The sequence below is a fragment of the Perognathus longimembris genome, chromosome 8, assembly GCF_023159225.1.
Source record: "Perognathus longimembris pacificus isolate PPM17 chromosome 8, ASM2315922v1, whole genome shotgun sequence".
Classification (NCBI taxonomy): Eukaryota; Metazoa; Chordata; class Mammalia; order Rodentia; family Heteromyidae; genus Perognathus; species Perognathus longimembris.
The window spans coordinates 3,728,416-3,750,146 of record NC_063168.1 but is presented as its reverse complement, the minus strand read 5'-3'; the positions used below and the strand labels follow the sequence as shown (position 1 = coordinate 3,750,146).

Here is a 21,731-nt window from a genome sequence, read left to right as displayed (position 1 = left end):
TAACTTTTATTTCTGGGCTACAGAGTACTTAGTGCTTGGCACAATGTAGGTGCCAAGTAAACATTTTTTGGATGGACAAATAGAAATATTTGGAAGAGATCAGATTGTTACTTGCTCCCTGAAATTACTTTTTATGCCTAACCTAACTGATTACTACCTTTATTTTAAATTGTGTTTTTCATCTCATGGGGGCCTATATTTAGTTCTAAACTTACTGAAGAAAAGGTAACATATGACTGTAAAATGAACACACCTACATTGTATCTATATCAAGTTCATCATTCAAATGCCCATTTTAGTCATCATGTAACTAGAATTTTTTTAAAAATCAAAGGGCCAGATTTCACTCGTAGCTATTCTCTAGTTTTCATTCATAGCTATTCTCTGTTATGCTTTGGGGGGAAGGTAATTTCAAGTCCATATAAGTTAAGTTTTTGACTACTGAAAATTGTTTCCCTTAGATATTTTGACAAGAGAAAGTTGTATTTACATGCCTAAATTTATGTACTCAATCTCACCTTTGTAACTATTGCTCTTAATATACAATGAAGTTTGTACACTTTAGGGTTATGCCTAGTCAATGAAAAATAGAAATCTAACCAGATCTAGTAGTACACACCTATAATCCTAGCACTTCGGAGGTTGAAGCAGGATAATTTTGAGTGCAAAGACAGCCTGGACTATGTAGTGAGACCTTTTAAAAACAAAAGACAAGAAGGAAAAAAGGAAGAAAGGAAGAGAGGAAGAAAAAAAGGGAAAAATGCAAAGTAGAGGATTTTTTTTCCACCAAAAGTAAGGGGAGGGGGGGTAGGACTCTCAGTGAACTATTGCTGTAACAGAAGCACAATCACACAGGATGTGTAAGCAAATTGAGCTGACAGTATTTCACTATTTTTTTCCACTGGTGATGGCTTTGGGGCCAAGGTTGTTCATTCAAGAAGTGGAATTGGCAGAACTTAGTATGCAACTAGATGCCAAGGATACGAGAGCCACATGTCAGAGCAGGAATTGGATTCCAGAAGTGGAATTAGTAAAACTGAGTGTGCAACTGGATGCCAAGGTTACAAGATCCACGGGGCAATTTAGGAATTTTGTTCTGTGCTGTTTTCAGGGCCAGTTCAGGACTTCATCCCATCCTTGATGGAAGAGACTATACACCAAGAAGGGACTATCAACCTGACACCAGTGGCTCACACCTGTCATCCTAGCTCCTGAGGAGGCTGAGATCTGAGGATCTCGGTTCAAAGCCAGCCCAGGCAGGAAAGTCTGTGAGACTCTTATCTCCAATGAACACCCCCAAACCAGAAGTGGCGCTGTGGATCAAGTGGTAGAGCGCTAGCCTTGAGCTGAAGAGCTCAGGGACAGCACCCAGGCCCGGAGTTCAAACCCCATGACTGACAAAAAAAGGTGGGGGGGAATATCATGTTGCAGCATGGCTACCCTCATCTGCATGGCCAGAGGGCTAAAAATGGGTGAAGTTCCAGGGGAAAACGTGGCAAAATTCCAATGCCTAAAGTTGACATCTCAATCTCTTTATGTGTCTACTCCGTCTTCAACATTTCAGACTCAGTGACGTTCTCCAAGATGTGTATACACCCTTTCTTTCCCTCAACCTTGGTATCTACTTCCACACTAAATTCTGACAAGGGATTACCAACATGTCATTTCTTCTTCCCTCCCTCCCTCCCTCCCTCCCTTCCTCCTTCCCTCCCTCCCTCCCTCCCTCACTCCCTCTCTGTCCCTTTTTTTTTTTTTTTGTCAGTTGTGGGGTTTGAATTCAGGGCCTGGGCTCTGTCCCTGCGCCTCTTTGTGCTTAGGGCCAGCACTCTACCACTTGAGCCACAGTGCCACTTCTTATTTGGGGGTGGTTAATTGGAGATAAGAGTCTCATGGGGACTTTTCTGCCCTGGCTGGCTTCAAACCAAGATCTCAGCCTTCTGAGTAACTAAGATTACAGGCATGAGCCACTGGCGTCCTGCAGAGATCTCTCCCTCTTTAAACCATAGTCCTAGTCCGGTTGGCATCTCTCACCTGATTTTCTGCAACGTCTCCCAACTAGTTCCTTTTCTGTTGCTCACTTGCAATCTAATAATACAGGACACTTGAAAAATCTGAATATCGATGTATTTTTTTCTTCACGCATCCATGAGGCTGAACACCGCCTTACATCACTGGGATCCTCGAGGCTGGAGAGCCAGGTGCATAAACACAAACCACCAGTAACCTCCCAAGTGAAGAGAGGCTTATAGAAAACTACCCCGAGGTGCTCTAGAAAGGGAATTGCTCCACATCTGCATGGCACCTACTCGAAGAAACAAATTCATCACCAACAGCTCCTTAAACGAGTACAGTTTCATGGGAAATTACCACGAGGTGCCCCAAAAGGAATGGTTCCACCGAACCAAACTTCCAAACAAATCTTCTTGCCCCTCGGTTCCTCTCAAGTGTTGGAAAGCACCTGCTCTCACTCAAGTGGTTTTTCTTCTAAACTGTGTCTTAAGCAGCACCTTCCTCTCCTAATCTTCCAGCACCTCTTGGCCTTTATGATTACCCCAGGGATGGAGCTCATATCGCATGATTGAAAGATGGCGCTCACTTGAGGCAAAAACTGAAGTGTGAGCGGAGGATTCTGTTTGTGAAGAAAGCTAGGCATGGGTGGGGGTGGTAGACGTGAATAGCATTTGCTGCTCACGTGGTCCCGAGGCATGGCGAGAATGTCTGAGTATTTGATGTTTAGTCTCAAGCTATTTTTCTTCCTTCCTTTCTTTCTTTTTCCATCATTCTTTTTTTTTGGGGGGGGCACTATTAGGGATTGGCAGTCCTCCCTCCCTCCCTCCCTCCCTTCCTTCCTTCCTCTTTTTGCTCTCTCTCTCTCTCCCTTTCTTTCTCCACTGTGAGCCTTGCTACAGGCAACTCTTCTGCCTTAGCCTGAACCAAGCCTTCTTTCCAGTACCTACCCCTACACCTCTAGTAGGTGTCTAGGGTCCTTCCTTTGTCTGGGACAGGATTTGTAAGTATTTACCAGGTATTTTAAAGGAAATTGGCGGAGAGCTAGCCGTCCTGGGAACACAGGGAGCCATCGTTTTTTTGTGGAGCGATCGCCAGCTGAGCACTGGCTGCCGACCAGGCAGGAACTTTCCGGACGCTCATGCGGCCTTTGGTGCTAATGACAGGGCGCCTTTGTAGATGAGCCAGGATACCCCAGATTTCCTCACGCTGTAATGAACGTTAATTGTCAGCGTGTGCTGGTTGTTGCTAAACAAAATAGGGAAAGGGTTCAATTTCGGAGGTTTAGGGGTATGGTCTTTAGTAGGGTGTATTATTTTTCTGTGTGTTTTTTTTTAAATAAAATATTATTGTTAAGGTGATGTGCAGAGGGGTTATTGTTTCATCATTCAGGTAATGAGTGCATTTCTTTTGGGACAATGTCACTCCTTCCCCTGCCTTCTTCTCCCAGTTTTCCCCTCCCTGCCCCACCCACAAGTTGTAAGTTCATTTTCAACAGAGTGTCCAATGAGGACCATTTGTCCCTCTGTTTCTGTCCTTGCCCCCCCAAACACATATAAATGGACAAACAGAACAAAAAGAAAAGAAGACAAAAACAGCAAAAAAATACCTCTTGTTTTCATTTCTTGGAGTTTATTTTGATAAATACGGTTTTGTCTGATCAGATTTTATTTTATTTTATTTCTTGCTTTTGACCCCAATGGCCAACAACAAAGAAAAGAGGAGCCCAACAATCCCTTACCCGCCCCCTCCAAAATAGAGTTTAGGAGCTCCCTGGGTGCCCAACTCTAAATCCTTGCTCATAAACAGGACACTACCATCTTAGACAAGAACAGAATCCGAATTTCTCAAATCAGAGCTGGTAATGTCAAATCAAAGATACCTGAGCTAGACCTTCTGTTCATCTCTAATACAAAGCAAGAAAACGAGTCTGCTATGAGAAATTCTCTCCCAGTCTCTTTCCTTTCCTCCCTTCTTTTCTTCATTCCTTCCTTTTTTTCCGCATGCTCTTTGTCTCTTTCTTCCTTTCCCTCCTCTTTTCTCTCCCCCCGCCCCCCCATTCCTTCATTTCTTTTTTCTTACCTAACCCCATTCCCAGAAACAAATGTGCATAAAGACAGATGTTGGGACCTGAGAGTATCAATGTGAACCCACAATTAGGATCTCTCCTCTGAGGTGTGGTTAGAGTACTAATTGGTTAATGTTTGCAAAATGCTAGGGCACTCCTGAATAAAAGACTGTCTATATAAGTTCAAAGTATTTGTAATTATTATGATTATTACTATAATTTATGAGATTTAGCCATAAATCTCATAATAGGATAAGGCGTGTGCTTTTTTAAAGGAGGAAGTAGGACAAGGACTCTATATAAAGCACCATGGGCCCACTGGTTCTAACGACAAGAAATTCCTGAAGACCGGTGAGTGTAAATGGGTGGACAGGTGGCTGGCTTATTGAGGGAGAAAAATCCATTGTGTGATGTTTAATAATGATTGTGTATCTGTTGCTGATAAACCTGAAGGATCTTGAAAGGAAAACTCAAGTTTTAAAAGTCATGTCGACGTGGGTGCCAGTACCTCATGCCGTAATCCTAACGACTCAGGAGGCTAACACCTGAGAATCGCGGTTTGAAGCCAGTGGTGGACAGGCAAGTCCGTGAGACCACCAAAAAGCCAGAAGTGGAGCTGTGGCTCAAGTGGTAGAGCACCAGCCTTGAGCAAAGTAGCTCATACACAGCACCCAGGCCCTGAGTTTAAGCCCTAGGACAAACACACACCATAAAAAAAAGAGTTATAGAGTTGACAGAAGATTTTTCCTGCTCATTACTATAGTAACAAAATTTTAGATTTCTTTTAATGTAAATAACTATTTTTAATTGTATTTATATGCAAAATGAAGAATAGGAGAAGGAAAATGTGTGTACATTTAACAGTAACAGTAATAGGCCAAATGGAATGCTTTTTGTGTGTGCATGAATTCAAAGCCAAAAAAAACTAAAGTATTTGCCTTATTGCTGTGTGGTAAATTTCTTTCCCTCTCTTGTCAATGTTGCATTAACCCAAACATTGTAAGTGATGAGGTATTCTAATGTCCTATTTTCTCTGGAAGCTGTAATAATAACTAAGGACGACATCTCTCAGAGTTTACTTTTAGTGAACAGAGTAATAGACAGGCTTCAAGAGTCTATGGATGGAGCAGAGAGGCCAGTTTCCTTTTGATCTGGTCTTTGTTCTGAAGGGGATATTCCTGAGCAAATTTCTAGCCAAGGAAGAGCACTTTGCTGGAGTTCCCAACTCTAGAAAACCCAAAGATCAAAGTGTGAAAGGGCAGTCAGAGACTCAGAGACTCACGGACCAAAGAAACCCCTTTATAGGGCATGGTAAGACAAGCCTGCAATCCCAGAATGCAGGAGTCTGAGTCAAGAGGGTCACTAAGGCCCTTTGGGATACATAGTGAGACAGTGTTGGAGGAAGGGAGGGAAGGAGGGAGGGAGGGAGGGAAGGAGGGATGCAGGGAGGGAAGGAGGGATGCAGGAAGAGAGGGAAGGAGGGAGGGAAAAGAAAAGGAAGGAAAGAAAAAGGAAGGAACGAATTAACAAAATAAAGAAAGAAGGGAAGGAAGGAAGAAAGAAGAAATAAAGAGGAAAGAAGAAAGAAAAAGAAGGAAGGAAAGAAGCAAGAAAGGAAGGAAGGAAGGAAGGAAGGGAGTCCCCTTTCAGAGCTTAATCTCCTGAGCAAAGGAAAAGATTTGCCTGTAAGGAGGAAAGAAAACTCCTAATTTTCTAAGCTTTCTTCTTATTAATCACGGCTCACAATTCATATATATATATATATATATGTATATATTCACAGACTATGTGCAAATTAAATCTGCAGAAAGTGACAGTTTAGAATGAGCCACATTGCCTCATGCCTATAATCCCAGGCCCCCACAGAGGAGGCTTAGACAAGAGGATGGTGAATTTGAAGTCAGCCTGGGCTCCACAGAGAACACTGTCTCAGAAACAAACAGCAGCAACAACCAAGAGCTGTCACTTTGCTGCCTTATATTTTACTTTAAAAAGTTAGATCTTTCTCAAGCTAATGCAATCCTGGTGACAGAAGGCTATCTGTGACTGTCATTGATTGTCATGGCTAATGTTTTAATTTAAGGACCATCGGTTCAGAGAAGTCTTCTAAGGTATTGCTGTGTGTGAGCAGGGAGGGAAAGAGCAGAACAGCAAGAGAAATGTGACAACGAGAAGCCCAGAGGAGCAACCCGAGGGAGCGATGCCTCAGCAACAAAGCAAGAATGAGCCAGGTTCCAGTGGCTCATGCCTAGAAGTCTAGCTATTGAGGAGGCTGAGATCTACGGGTTGCAGTTCAAAGCCAGCCTGGGCAGGAATGTGCATGAGACTCTTATCTCCAATTAACCATCAAAAAGCCAGAAATAGAAGTATAGCACAAGTGGTAAAGGACCAGCCAAGTTGAAAAAGATGGGGGACAATGCTGCCCAGGCCCTGAATTCAAGTCCTAGTACTGGTGCACGCGCGCACACACTCACATGCACACACACGCACATGAAGCAAGGACAACAACACGGCCTTGGGGTATTGTGGGGGCACAGAGCCGCTCTCAATTCTTCCAGGTCAGGTGGTGGGTAGGGGTGGATAGAACAGGGCCTTCTCCATGTGTCAGCACACCAAGGTGTGGATGCAAGGTGTGAATTCACGATTGGAACCTCCATGTTCTGAATCGAGGATGCAATTGTTCAAGGCTAAGGTGAAAATCAATCGCAGGAATGGCAGTTTTCCCATAAGAAAAATTACAAAGACCTTCGTTTCCAACTTCTCCGGAAAAATAAACTATATAAAATAAAAATAAATTAAACTATCCTTAGCCTATACAAATCTATACAATGCTGCTGGAATGACAAAATACTCAGTGGAGAAAGGATGGGTCGGAAGACATCCTGATGGAGGCCATTAGGAACTTGAACTAGCCCTTGAGCAATACGCTGTTAATTAGCTTCCAGACTGGCCTGTGCCTGTAACTTGTTGCTATTCTTTTGCTGTTTGCTACTGGTCAGTATAGGAGAAGGGCTCAGTCCCTGTAGACACTCTGCTCCATATCTAGACACCATATTTGTCTTGACATGACATTTTTTAAAGTAGCCTTAAGTGCAGGAAGCCGCAGGAGCCTATTAACGAATTAGTCATAGGTGATCAATGGGTACTCTTTGAGAACACCCCGCGAATAATCCCTTCTAAACACAGAGTCCCACTTTGACATCGATACAATTGGACATGGAGTTTGTATGGTTCAGTGTGCTGTGTTTCTGGATGGAATGCCTTGTACATCCATATAAAAAGGCCATTGTTACTTCTTGCTCTTCCTTGATCTAATTGTGGTAGCCCAATGCTAAAATCCCAGCCTGGCTGACACAGGCATCAAAAAGTTGCTTTCAAGGTCTTGACTCAGGTTGTCATTTCTCCACGTAGAGAATCAAAGTATCTTGGTTTCTTAAGATAATTAGCCATTATCTTGACACTGAGTCGAGGATCTATGGACCAAATAGAATGTTCCTCATGTTTAAGTCATTCAAAAGGATGAAGCCCTTGTCTTATTTTTGCTTTTTCACTATGACCCAAATCATTCATTTTCTACTTTGGTTAGATGTAAACTTACTCCATTCCCCAACAACTCTTTTATGGAAACATAAATATTGTGGTACGGATCAGCATGTTCATATCTTCAGGCTAATGTTGATTTCAAAAGCTTTTCAGGCACTGTGGAGCCAGAACACCCAAATATGTCTGCGTTGTGGTTGCTCCTTGGTCTCCTGGCCCTGACTGGTAAGTATATTTCACTTCTTTCACATGACCTTTGGGAATGGAAAGGAGAAGTAGAGAAACATCTAGGTGCTTTCAACATTGCATGAGGTCAGGGTTTAAATATCCACCATTGATACACCTGCCACCACCCAAAGCTCTTTCATCAAAAGTGTATGTTTATAGGCTATAAACTTCCACAGAAATAGTGAGGCTGCTGCCATAAGAAAACTTAACGTCATTCAAATAGAAAACAGGAACAGAAGGCATGGATGTATGGCCGGGCTGGGGACACTGTAGAGGTTTCAACGACTGTGGATTTACGTACTGTGCAGCTTCTATGTTCCTTGTAGCCGGAGCCAAAAGTGAAAATACTATTTATTTACTTACATTCATTCATTTATATGTATGTGTCAGTACTGGGGCTTAAACTCGGGTCCTAGGCAACTGTCTCTTAGCTTTTCTGCTCAAAGCCGTCACTCTATGAAGCTACGGCTTCACTTCTGGCTTTTTGATGAGTCTCGTGGACTTTCCTGTTAGAGCTGGCTTTGAACCATAATCCTTAGATCGAGGCTTCTGAAGCAGCTAGGATTACAGGCATGAGCCACTAGCACCTAGCGATACTTGTTTTTTTGAGAAATAAAAGAAGTACACATAGTTCCTTGGGAGAAGCAAAACTTTTTTTGGCTCTGAGCTCCAAACATTTCTCAGATGAGCTCTTACATGTATCCATTTATTTATTTATTCAGCCATTTATTCCAACAAGGTTTCTAGGCATGAGCCACCATAGCCAGACTTTGAAGGTACCTGTTTTGAGCAGCTCCTGGGGTGAATTGTACATTTACAGTGCTTCCTGAATATCTACGGGGAGAGAAGACTGGTTCCAGGATACAGGATACCCGAATCCTCAGGTCTCAAGCTTCTTATACAAAGCCGGGGATGCTTTAAATCATCTCCAGACTATAGTGCCTAATACAAAGAAAATGCGATGCACGTAGTTTGCTAATGCTATTTGTAAGGGAACAATGACAGGTAAACAAACATCTAACCATGTTCAATGCAGATTTTTTCCTTCATACAATTTCAGCCTGAAGTTGGTTGAAAGTGTGGTTGAGGAATCGCAGTTACGGAGGGTTGACTGTGGGTTTTAAACCCTTCCCCGCTCCTCTCCTGCTGTGGAGGGAGGAATGCTCTTCTACTCCAATGGCCTCTGTGAAATATCGAGAGTGATTGAAACAAGACCTCCCCTTCGGAGATGACCGGAATGGCAGCAGCAGATACATGCCAGGGGAGAAAGGGGGCGAAGCAGAGAGAATCTCCACGCACCTGCGCTTGCGTCTTATCTGTGTGTGCTATGCTCCCTCTCTGAAACCTCTGTTCCCTACCCAGAATGCAGTGAGCGAAGGCCAAGCCAATCCCAGTCTTAGTATCTGTACTTTGGGTCTGGGTTGAGGATTCCAGGGAGAATGATGCTTCTTCCTCCCTTTGGCAGGAGTGGCACTAAGAATTTGAATCCAGGGTCTTGTGCTTGTTATGCAGGCTCTCTGCCATGGGAACCACACCTCCAGCTCCTTTTGCTTTTTTAGATTATTTTTTTTTAAGATAGGTGTTTATGTTTTTGCCTGAGCTATCCTGAGCCATGATCTACCTATCTGCGTCTTCCCATGCAGCTGACACCAGGAGTGTGGAGCACCCTACCCAGTTCATTGGTTGAGCTGGGGTCTTGCTAAGTGTTTGTCCAAACTGGCTTCTAACTGATCCTTCTGATCTCTAGAAAGTAGCTGGATTTCTAGGTGTGAGCCTAGAAACACATGTTTCTCTAGAGCAAACATCAGACCAGTGACTGAGAGTCCTTAATGGAAGTGTTAGGAGTTCATGTAGGAGATTTAGGCACAAATAACCCCTGATTTGTTCCAAGACAACTGCTTGTAGCCTCAGACAGCCCCCGAGCTTTGCTCAGAGTCTAACTGCGCTGAAAGTTCCTCATGACTGCAGGGTGGGAGGTGAGAATTTAGAATCAAAGCAGTGTCTGTGAGCTTTTCTTAGGATTTTAAGTGCAGAGTAAAGTTCTAGCTCTTGCTGATGTTATGCTATTTGTTGTTGTATTTATCAATGCTATTTCATCCACACCAGGACGATAGAAACTCTTCTAACCTAGTGGTTCAGGTTGACGTTTTCTCAATCTGTAGGCTCATCTGAAAGCAGCAACTGGGGATGTTATGGAAACATCCGAACCCTGAATACCCCCGGAGCATCTTGCGGGATCGGAAGACGTCATGGCCTGACTTACTGTGGTAGTTACATGCTCCGTGCCTTTGCTGCACGTTCTCTTGGCTCTCATTGTTTCCCACAGCTCCGTGCCCAAGGAGTAGGGGTGGGGTGGGGAGGACACTGGATGTAGAGTCCAAACACTTTGTCAGAGCTCTGGCTCTGCTTCACTTAGCTTCCCGGAGCCTCTTTTGAAATCAAGATAACAGTCTCTCTAGTGTTAGATACCGTGATCAATATCATGGATGAAAGTGCTTCTTAAACCATCCAAGTGCTTAGAGGGGAGGCTAGCCAGTTTTGCCCAGCGGTCTTAGTAAAGGTTTGAATGTGATGTCTTGGTATTATTTAAGGACGGGAGTGGAAATGGGGGAGGATGCATTGTGAACAAGTCTATTAGGAGAAACTCACCATCGACTTACGGGTGGCATTTGGGCAATTTCTCCTTCATCTAGTGGGCCCACTGTAGGTGATGGATGGACACTTTCTCATTCTACTGAAAGTCTTTCTCTAGGAGGCTTTGGATCTTGTGGTGTCCAGGCTCACAAAATGGTCGGAGAGGGAATTGTCAGAGCAGCCCTGGAGGCCTGGCGGAGGGGCCTTGGGACGCCCAGAGGACGCCACCTCAGGAGATCCAGGGGATGCTGATTCAAACTCAGGGGAACAGAGTCCTGATCTCAGAGCAGGGCATTTTCAGTAGGGACATAAGAGCTAAACCTAGGCTTCTCGATCCTACCAGTGATACCCAGATCCTTGGAGGGTCCCTTCTCTCCTTGGGTTCCCGTTTCTGTCAGACCAAGTCAGACCAAGCTGCATCCTTCCTTCCATGTGTGCTTCAGGAGTCCGTGCTTCTGAAAGGCTGGCTGAAATAGACATGCCATACCTCCTGCGATATCAACCCGTGATGCGAACTGTCGGCCGGAGGTACTGCATAGATCCTGCAGTGATCGCTGGTGTCTTGTCCAGGGAGTCTCAGGGTGCCAATGTTCTGGTCCCCGTGGGCGATGGAGACAGGATAGTGCAGGTAATGCCCCATCATTAACCTGACATGTAGTCCTTCTGTTTGGTGACACAACTCTGAGGGGACACAGATTTATAAAATCAGGTTGCTGGGAAAAGGGTAAGGTTGAAGATGAAGCAAGGTCTCCCCAAATTCAGCCATTTCGCCTACGAAATGGCAAAACTGATGTGCATGTGGTCGCATGTGTGCATCAGGAAAGTTGGAAGTACTTTCGGCATTCCAGTCGTCGGGAAGGAGAATGGAAGTTGCGGGGGAAAGTGCGTTCAGGTCTGTTTGTGACGTGTGCTAAGGCGAGCACCACGTTGCAGCCTATGCCAATTCAGTCTTCTTTGGCTTCCAGTCCAACACTGAAATGGCTGCTTGTTTCTTTCTCAGCCCAAATCCTGTAGCTTTACTTCTTGTGTGTGTATAGTTGGTAAGAACAGTTAATGTGAGACCTACCCTTTGAACAAACCTTACCTTAAATATAACACTGCATGGAATACCATAGTGTTTAATGTAGGCTCAAGATTGAATGTCAGATTTCTAGAAAATTTTTACTGCAAAATTAAAAAATTTCCATATGTTAACTAGCAACTCCCTATATCCTCTTTTGTCTAGTCACTGGCCACCACTAATGTGTTCTTTGCTTTCTATGAATTTGACCATTCTAAGTTCCTCAAGTCAGTGGAATCACAGTGTTTGTCTTTCTATGACTGGCTTGTTTCACTTAGCAGAATGTCTTCAAGGTTCATCTGTATTGCTTATACTGCAAAAATTGCTTTCTTTCTCTCTTTGTTTTTTTTTTTAATTTTGTTTTGTTTTTGGTGCCAGTCTTGGGGCTTGAACTCAGGTCCGAGGCTTGGTCCTTGAGCTTTGTGTTCAAGGATGGCACTCCACCACTTTGAGCCACAGCCCCACTTCCAGTTATGGGGTGGTGAATTAGACATAAGAATCTCATGGCCTTTTCTGCCTGAGCTGGATTTTAGCACAATCCTTAGACCTCAGCCTCCTAAGGAGCTAGGATTACAGGCATAAGCCACCAGTGCCCAGCTCTACCTTCCTTTTTAAAGCTGACTAATATTCCATGAATATTGCACAATTTCTCTGTCTACTCGTCTATCAAGGCTTTAGGCTACTTCTACTTCTAGATCCTTGTGAGTAGCTTTGAAACGAAGGTGGGAGTGCTAATACCTCTTCAATTCTCGTGGACAAATACCGAGAGGTGCAATGTGAAATCAGATTGCATTTCTAATTTTAAATTTTGGAGGAACCTCCATATTGTTTCGAAGGTGACCGTATCGTTCTGAATTCCCCTCACCCGTGTGTGACCATTCCCATTTTTCCACGCCCACATCCACACCTGTATTCTGTATTTTGGGTGATAGGCATCTCAAGAAGTACAAGAAGCCTTACGATTTAGTCCTCCGGGGACAAGGTAGCATTTCAGTTCTGCTAAGGATGAAAGGAGAAAGACAGCAGCCCCAATCCCATGATGCTCCACGGCACTCCAACCTGGCTCACCTGCTGTTCCTTTTGCCTCCTTTCCACCAGGACTCAAGCTTTTACCCTTCCACGTCTTGGATTAGCGAGTCTCAGGTTTCCCAGGCAACTCAGCGTCTGACTGCTCGAATCAAAGACATTCAGGCCAGGTTTCCAACCTGGACCCCCAGCCAGTACCTGAGAGGTATGTGTAATTCCATAGGTCCATAGGTTCCATTGCTTTGCAGCATAGAATGAACAGGGGGACAAATATAACACCCTGTACCAGATTCCTTACCCATAGGCAGTTAGGCAAGAGAATCCAAGCTTTCTGCCAAGTACCTGAAGTAGCCAGGGGCTGCCGAATCAAAGACTAACTTGTTGCATGGATTTCAGGTGGACTCTGTGCCTACAGTGGGGGTCCAGGCTTTGTCAAAAGCAATCACGACCTGAATTGTGACTTCTGCAATGACGTGCTGGCAAGAGCCAAATACTTCAAGCAACGTGGCTTCTAGCACTGCAGATGAAACTCAAGGTCATCATCCCAGATGAGGTATCGGCTGTTCTGCCGAGAAAGCTAGCTAACGGGGTCTGCAACTGTGAATAACTTGTTGTTGATATAACACAAGTCACATTAAAAGAAGAGTTGTTACCTGCATTCTGTGGTCGTGTGTGTGTGTGTGTGTGTGTGTGTGTGTGTGTGTGTGTGTGTGTGGTGTACTATGAGCTGTCTCTAATTTAAAAGTTCCTCCACTAATCTCTAATACAGATTTCTGTGAAATTAACTCTATATCCCATCGATTACCATTGCCAGATTCAGTACATGAAATTGTAGGAAATGGGTGAGACCTCCACTTTAAATGTAAATTCCATATAAACAATGAAGTTTAATTTTTTTAAAATGTTGGTGCTGGAAATTGAACTCAGGGTCTCATCCATGCTAAGGACATGCTCTACTACTGAGCCACACTCCAGTCTGAACAATAGCAAAGATTAATATAGGTCATATGCAATATTTAGAATACATTTATATTAAAGTGATTTATTGTTTACATAAAAATAAATTTCTCTGGCAACTCGATCGTTGACTTATGGGTTTAAAAGAAGCCATAGTTTTAAATTTTAATGGAAACTGCCTTATATTCAGAATGAAATAGAATAATGCTAATTCTGTAGCGTCATCTGAACACCAGCATTGTAGAAGACAGGACATCTAGCCACACCTGTGACAAGGAACACCTGGGGACAGTGTGAGGCGCTTACCTTCTGTGTCAGAAGCCTGTCCTGCAGTGACCTCAGCCTCCCCTGCAATGACCACCATGACCTTGGGTGTATTTTTCTTTTTAAGTTTCTTAATCTATTTTTACTTGCTTTAAGTAGTTGTCCAACTGCTTACAGGAATTAATTACATCTTGGAGTTCTGCCTCGAGTCAACCCTATTTTGTATAATATACAAGTGTATAACACACTTGGATGCCACCTCAAAGTATATATACTTAAAGGTTAGTGCTAGCTTTCAGATAGGAGAGAAAACGTGCATCGTTTGTCTCTCTAGGTTTGACTTACTTCACAAGATTTCTTTAGCAGGTTCTTCTATTTCTTTACACATGATTCAATACCATTCTTCCTAACGGATGAAATAGAACTTCATTGTGAATATATACCACAATTTCTTGATCCATTTGCCCATGGTGGGGGGGGAGGGGCTTTTCTGTGCTGATTCCACACCTTGACTAGAGCAAAAGTGCTGCAGTAAACATGGTTGTGTTGCTGGCTTTACTGTATCCTTGTTTGTGATCTTTTGGATAAATGCTGGAAGATTGCATTTGCTGGACTGTAGGACAGCTCTCTGTTCTTGTTTTGTTTTTGAGGAACCTGTTTACTGCTTTCTAGAGTGAAGTTACTACATTTCCACCAACAGTGTGTTAGGGCTCCTTCTGCCCACACCCACTCCAGCACCTGCTATTATTTGTGGGTTTTTTCCCCTAATTTACTTTATTGTTGTTATAGAGGTGATATGTTTGTATTCTTGATGATGGCCATTCTAGCTGAGATGAGATGGAATCTCATTGTTGTTTTAGATGTGTATATCTTTTATGGCCAGAGATATTAAGCATTTCTTCATATGTTGTTGGCCACTTTTACTTTTTAAACCATGTCCCCTAAAATCAGGAACAAAGACATATACCTTTTTCATTTCTCTTCAATGTAGTACTGGAATTCCTAGCAAGAGCAATAAGACAAGGGAAAGACATAAAGGAGACCCTAGTAGGAAATAAAGAAGTAAAATTATCCATATTTTCAGATGATATAATCCTTTATTTAAAGAACCCCAGAGACTTCACCAATAAGCTCTTAGAGCTGATTTAAAATTTTGGCAAAGTAGTGGGATATAAAATGAATCCACAGAATTCAGTAGCCTTACTGTACGCCAACAACGAGAGGACCAATACTAAAATCAGAAAAGCAACTTCATATGCAACATTCCCCCCTCATATACCTTGTATTCAACCTATCCTATTATGTAAAGGACATTTACAATGAAAACCATAAAAAAAATTTGAACAAGGAAACTAAATTAGACATAAGGAAGTGGAAAGACCTTCTGTGCTCCTGGATTAGCAGATTAATATTTTGAAAATGGTAATACTGCCCAGTCTATAAATTCAATGCACTACCCATCAAAATCCCAATACCATTCTTCACTAGATAAAACAATAAAAAATTATATGAAGCCATAAAAGGCCTTGAATCTCCAAAGTAATCCTAGGGAGAAAAAATAGTGCCAGAGGTATAATAATTCCAAGCATAAAACTACACTACTGAGCTATAGTAATGAAACAGCTTGGTACTGGCACCCAAACCAGGTCTGAAGGCCAGTGAAACACAATAGAAAATCCAGAAAAAAATCCAAAGACCAACAGCCATTTAATATTTGATAAGAGAACCAAAATCATAGGCTGGAAGAAAGCCAACCTCTCCAATAAACGGTGTTGGCAAAACTGGATATCTACATGCAGAAAACTAAAACTAGATCCCTATCTATCACCTTGTACCAGCATAATTCAAAATGAATCAAAGACCCCAAGATGAGACCTGAAACCATGAAGTTATTACAGGAGAAACATTCTCTTTCCATGCTTAATCTCTGGTGAACAGCACAGCAAGGAACGTGGCTGTTGAAGTATCTTCACTGTATCCTGACTTACATGTAATTTTCTGGATACATGCTCAAGAGTGGTATCCCCAAATCATAGGTTAGGTCCATGCTTAGGTTTTTTTTTTTTTTTTTTTTTTTTTTTGTGGAACCTCCAAACTGCCTTCAGCGGTAGCAGCACTAGTTTACACTACCACCAATAATGTTTTACGGTTCCTATTTTTATCATCTATTTTTCTATTTTTCTCATCTTTTTTCCTATCCTTATCATCCCATCATGTATTTGAGGCAATGCTGAGTTTTTCTCCCTAGTTTTGGCGCAGACTTTATTTTCGGTTATTTCTCAGTCATTTAGGAAACTTCGATGGCTCACAGATATCTCGTCAATAAAAGAACTTCTGCAGAAAATGATCCATGGTCCTCTCCCGCCACATACCAGTACTGGAACTCGAACTCAACACCCTCAGACTTAGACACTGGTTTTCATTCAAAGCCATAACTGGAGATGCAAGCCTCGTGCACGTTCCTGCCTGGGCTGTCTTTGGAGTGACATCTCAGGTGGCAGCCTTCTGAGGCGGTAGCGTTGCACGTGGGAGCCATTGGTGTGAGGCACTTACACTCTTTTGCTGGTGCCTCTTTTCTTCTTTTTTCTGCCCAACCTCTACATGTTGGAGTATCTCTGTCTCCTCATTATTTGTCCCAGTGAGCTGACGTGTGTGAGTTGCTGGTTATAGAGTGTGACTACAGGCTAGAACTGATCGACTAGCACTCTATGCAAGAATGAGGGGAGTTAGGCTTCCCAAATAGGTAGTCAGGGATGGGAGACGGTGACTGGGACTGACTCGAACACGATGGAGACAACGGCACAACGAAATGGCCAAATGCATGTGCCACGTGCCTTCATCCAATCCAGGTATGAGGATTCCTTATCTTGAGAGGCTCTACTTCTGAGAAGCCTCTCCCCTCACAGTTTGCTCAGTGAGAAACACTAAAGGATGCTGATATTTTCAGGCTGTGGTTGTGACAGTCCTAGCAAAGCATCAGGAAGAAGAACTGAACCAGGAGTGTTTGGAGTTGGGGACTAGATAGGGGAATTGCACGGTGCACTTTTGAGAGCAGAAGCTTATTCCTATAGTGCTCAGGTGCATAGAGAAGAAGGACTGCTGGCTACACCAGATCCCAGATCCAAGGAGGGTGGGAGGAAAAACAGACCGAACTGCAGCCTGCAGGAAATGTTCATCTGCGCATCAGGAAGCCAAACATCTATTCTAATCTCAGTTTGTAATGGTTTTGTTTTATAGGCTTTGGAAAACTCTTGTAAGCCATGTTTTTTTTTTCTTTTAACTTGCAAATGAAATTAATCTCTGTGATCCTCAAGACTCCCTTCAGTTCTTGTCAGGAGATTGAAAAACTAAGTAATTGCCAGTGGAAATGCTGCGTGTTCCCACTTTGGCCACTGGAGGGAAACGTTCGATCATTAAGTAGCTGCGGCCTCCCTTGGTATTTCTTTCCATTTGGCTGTTGCTTGCATTTACATTGATGGGCTCTACTGTAAAGCAAAGGCATTCTTGGATGTCTTCATTTTCATCCTTGCCTGTGTTGATGTGTTGATCACAAAACGCCAGGGTCTAGCCATCCTTTCTGACTTAACAGTACTTTAAGTAACTTTAAGAAGAAATGCTTACCGCGTATCTCCCATAGAACATATTTAAGAAAACATATCCAAGTAACATTTTCAAAGCAAGAAGAGTCTCTTTGATTATCGCACAACATATTTGTTAGTATGACCTATCTATTTGCATTTTGAAAATGAAATCTACATTCTTTCAATCTCAGTATTCTTTCCTTAAAGAAGTATTAAACAGTACCCAAGTCTTCATAAATGAGGAACAAACAGTAGACAGAAAGGACACGGTTCTTTTAAATAATAATAGGCACTAAAAATGATAGTCACTTAATGGCATGGGGTGTTTATACATTGCTAAGTGAACAATTCAGTGTTCATTTTTTTTATGAATTATTATGTTATAAGTTTAACTATACTCATTTTTTTTTTAAAAGAAAGGATTACTGGGCATCAGAGGCTCACAGTGTAGTGTAGCTACCTGGGAGGCTGAGATGGAGAGGATTCTAGGCCCAGACCAGCCTGAGCAGACCATGTTCATGGAAGGAAGCTAGGCATGGTGGGGCATTCCTCTCACACCAGGGACACCAGGAAAACGTAAACAGGTGGATCATACCCCACGTGCACACCAAGGCAGGAAGCAAGACCCAGTACTAAGACAGCCAGTGCAAACACAGTGCCTGTCTTAGTGGCAGATGGCTGGCCTGGCACGTGAATGCAAGCCCAGACGACAACAACAACAAATAGTACAAGTAAACAAAATGGTCATTATTGATAAAATTATTGATAAAGTTCGTGCTTGTTACTTTTTAAATTTTTAATGTTTTATGATTTTCAAAGATTCTCCATTATGGACAGGTATTTATTTTGTATTTTTAAGTCATTGACCTATCAATTGTGCACATTAATTTTTACATACCCTGTGCACCAAACTCTTTTCCCACTCCTAACATTCTTCCAAAACCTTATCTGCTATTTTTTTTAAATAATAAAATGTATTACTATGTACTTTTAGTACAGCTTATTGACCAATCATCTCTGAATTTCTGGCATCAACAACCATTTAAGACACCTGACAGCATCTGTATAGTTCCACATGAAGGAAGAAAAGACTTCTCCCTTCCTCCCTTATTTCATCTCCAGTGTATCTGATTACTTCTGTCTTTGCTGGGGTTGTTTTGTTATAATGAGTATTATTATCAAGCATTAGTTATCTGTTGGGGGGACCATTCTCATGTTTTCTCACATGTTTACAATGTATTCTGATCAATCTCACCTGCTCTATAGTTCTGATTTTTTTTAAAAAAACAAACAAAACATTTCTGGTGCAAAGCCACAATTGGCCTCTTGTACCTGTCAGACCAGTTCTGTGTGTGTGGAGAAGCCCATGCTAGCTCTGCAGGGGTTTGTCACCGTGCTGTGCCCTGAGTGTTCTCTTCTCCAAGGGACACAGCCAGCACACATTCATTTTCTCAGTACGCATTTAGGGGACCTACCTTGTGCTGGGCCCTGAGATTTGGAAATGAGCAGAGCTCAGCTTCCAGGCAAGTGAGCAACACATAAACAAGCCATTGAGCATCCACGGTGATGTGCTCTGATGGACGCCAACAGAGCCTCATGCTCCCCAAGGAGGACATTTTCCCAGCTTGAGGGCCGGAACAGGTAGAATAGGAAACTTGGTGGAGCACGTTTCCAGGGAAGACAGCTCCCGACAGCTAGAGAGCAATGGGGAAGGGGCTGGGCCTGAAAGAGTGTTCGCCATCCTGTCTCTGTGAAAACTCTCATGCTATCCCGAGAACCGCTCATCACAGACTATTTATTGAAAGTTTTATTTCCTCCCTAAGCACCAATGCATGGAACTCAGTACACATTATCTGCCTCAATCTATGTAGGAATCTTTGGTTTTCTTCCTCTGTCATGAAAGAAGTCAAGACTCAGGTGCCACAAAACATGCACAAAATGTGAACCTGGACACCATTTTCACCTTTTGTGATATTATTGGTGTCACCAGCCCACAGTGCAATTTTCCACTTTAATTTATTTCAGTTACTTTCTTTATACACATGAAAGGAGCATGTGATGTAAAATTCTCAAGTAATTCTTCCCAGACCCGCTGGTCCACTCTCTCTGGCATTAGCATTGTTGGTAGTTTTATGAATATCTGCTATGCTTTGATCGTATCCTTTCCAGAATCCAGGGGTAGCCCGTGTAATGGTATCAAGAGCTGGGGCCTTTACAACGCACTTAGACCACAAGCTCTCTGTCTTCCTGAGTGGAATTAGGTGCTCTTGTAACATAGGCTGAGCAGGTACAACCGAGTTTTCCTTCAGCCTGGTGTGGACATGACGTTCTTCTTTTCTTGAGTATGTAGCATGCAGGGCGCCATCTTGAAAGTAGGGACTGCCTCCTCCCCAGACTCCAAGGCTGCCATTGCCCCTAACCTCAAACTTCTCAGCCTCCAGAACTATAGAAGCAAATTTCCATTCTTCGTAAATTACACAGTCTGTAGCAGTCTGTTAACATGGCATAAGTAGTCTGCCCCTGCCCATGCACACACAAGAATTAAAGACAGCCAGGAGGGGAGAGACAAGATGTGAGTTCTGAGCACACAGTTGCCACCCAGGTGAGTTCAGCCAAGGCAGGAGGGGCTCAGAATGGAACCAATGTAGCCAGCAAAGAGCAGCGAGCGTTCACCTGTGTGTTCCCGGGATTGTGAGAGAAAACAAAGGGCTTGTTCACTTCACGAGCATGGAATGTTCTAGTTCTGCGTTCAGCAACAGAGAACACATTTCTACATAGCGAAGGACACAGTTAACAAGCTAAAAAGATAGCCTATAGAATAGAAGATCTTTGCCAGCTATACATCGACAATGGCCTAATATCAGAATATATGAAGAGCCCACGAATTTAAACCCTCAAAAATCAACAATTAATAAATGGGCAAAAGAGCTAAAGAGAGGCTTCTCAGAAGTAGTAAAAGTTGCCAACAGACCTGTGAAGAAATGCTCAATATCTTTGGCCATAAAGGAAATGCAAATAAAAAATGAGATTCAAATTCATACCAGTTAGAATGGCTATCATCAAGAATATGAACAACAGAAGCCATCATGGATGTATGAGGAAAGAGACCCTAACACACTGCTAATATGAATGCAGATTTGTCCAACCACTCTGGAAATCATTTTATAGATTCCTCAAAAACCTAAACATAGAACTACATAGGAATACCACCCTTGGATGTTTATCTATGATATTACACATCAGGATACAGTAGAGCCATCTGCCCAGCTATGTTTATTGCTGCACTATTTTCCATAGCCATAGCCCAGATTCCTCTCAATGGACGAATGGAGCAAGAAAATTCGGTATAATAATAGAAATGAACTCATCCATTACAAAGGATGATACTGTGCCATTTTTAAAGAAATGGAAAGACCTGGAAAAATTATATTAAGTGGAGTAAGTGAGGCGCAGATTAACAAAGGCTCCATGTTTTCCCTTATATGTGGGAGCTAAATTGTGTGTGTGTGTGTGTGTGTGTGTGTGTGTGTGTGTTAACTGAACTATGGTAGATTCAAGAAAGAACTCAAATAGTGTAATTCCTTAGAAAGGCAAAATCAAAGTTCAACAAAATAAGCACTAGGAAGAGGATACTTGAAAGGGGTGGGCGGGGTCCAGGGGGAAGGGGTGGATGAATGAAGACGAGAAGAAGAATAGTCAAGAGTCTGATGCATATCCTACAAAGTTAAGAAGAGTGGCGGAAGTGCTCTGGAGGGGAGGGGTGGGTGAGAATCTTGAAAGGGGTGAAATTGATCAGGATGCATTGTATTCATGAACTTCTTTTTAAAACGGCAACCTCTTTGTATAAGTTCCCAAAGATAATAAAAAAATAAAAAGTAAATTAAGAAAATGGAATGTACTTTTCCACTTGGAAGAATGATATTACAGCGTATACAAAGGAACAGACCTAGAAAACATTATGACATGATGTAAGTCAGGCCCAGAAGACAAAGGATGCATGTGTCTTTCATCTGTGGGTGCTAGGACTAGTTTATAAATGTACATGTGAACACATATGAGGTTGTAAGTGTACACAAATGTATTAACTGAAATACAGTATTTCCAAGGGAGAATTCAAATGGTGCAATTCCTTAGAAAAAGAAACTCACAGCTCAACAAAACGAATACCAGAAAGCCGGTGCTTGAGATGTTGGGGGTTAGGGGGACGTGGGTAAATGAATGAAGAGAGAAAGAGAGAGAGGAGACAGCCGTAATATCCAATGTGTGAGGGGAGGGATTGGATTGAGAAGGGTGGGGTTGATGTTGATCGAGATGCATTGTAGTCGTAAACTGCTTTGCTGACTAATAACTCCTTTCTACAACAACT

General features: G+C 42.7%; 1 protein-coding gene across 1 annotated transcript; it reads left to right on the top strand.

The window, feature by feature from the left end:
• The first annotated feature begins 7,797 nt into the window (after window positions 1-7,797).
• Window positions 7,798-13,078, top strand: Lyg1 (lysozyme g1). Its single transcript, XM_048353534.1, has 5 exons — window positions 7,798-7,840; window positions 10,006-10,110; window positions 10,921-11,105; window positions 12,636-12,768; window positions 12,960-13,078. The coding sequence occupies exons 1-5, from the start codon at window positions 7,798-7,800 to the stop codon at window positions 13,076-13,078; spliced, it is 585 nt and encodes a 194-aa protein (XP_048209491.1).
• The last annotated feature ends 8,653 nt before the right edge of the window (window positions 13,079-21,731 follow it).

Excerpts from the sequence above, each read along its gene's own strand:
- Lyg1 (XM_048353534.1), top strand. The coding sequence starts at position 7,798 with ATGTCTGCGTTGTGGTTGCTCCTTGGTCTCCTGGCCCTGACTG. Across the intron at positions 7,841-10,005 it reads TGGTCTCCTGGCCCTGACTG|GCTCATCTGAAAGCAGCAAC; the intron begins GTAAGTATATTT and ends CTCAATCTGTAG. Across the intron at positions 11,106-12,635 it reads ATGGAGACAGGATAGTGCAG|GACTCAAGCTTTTACCCTTC; the intron begins GTAATGCCCCAT and ends CCTTTCCACCAG.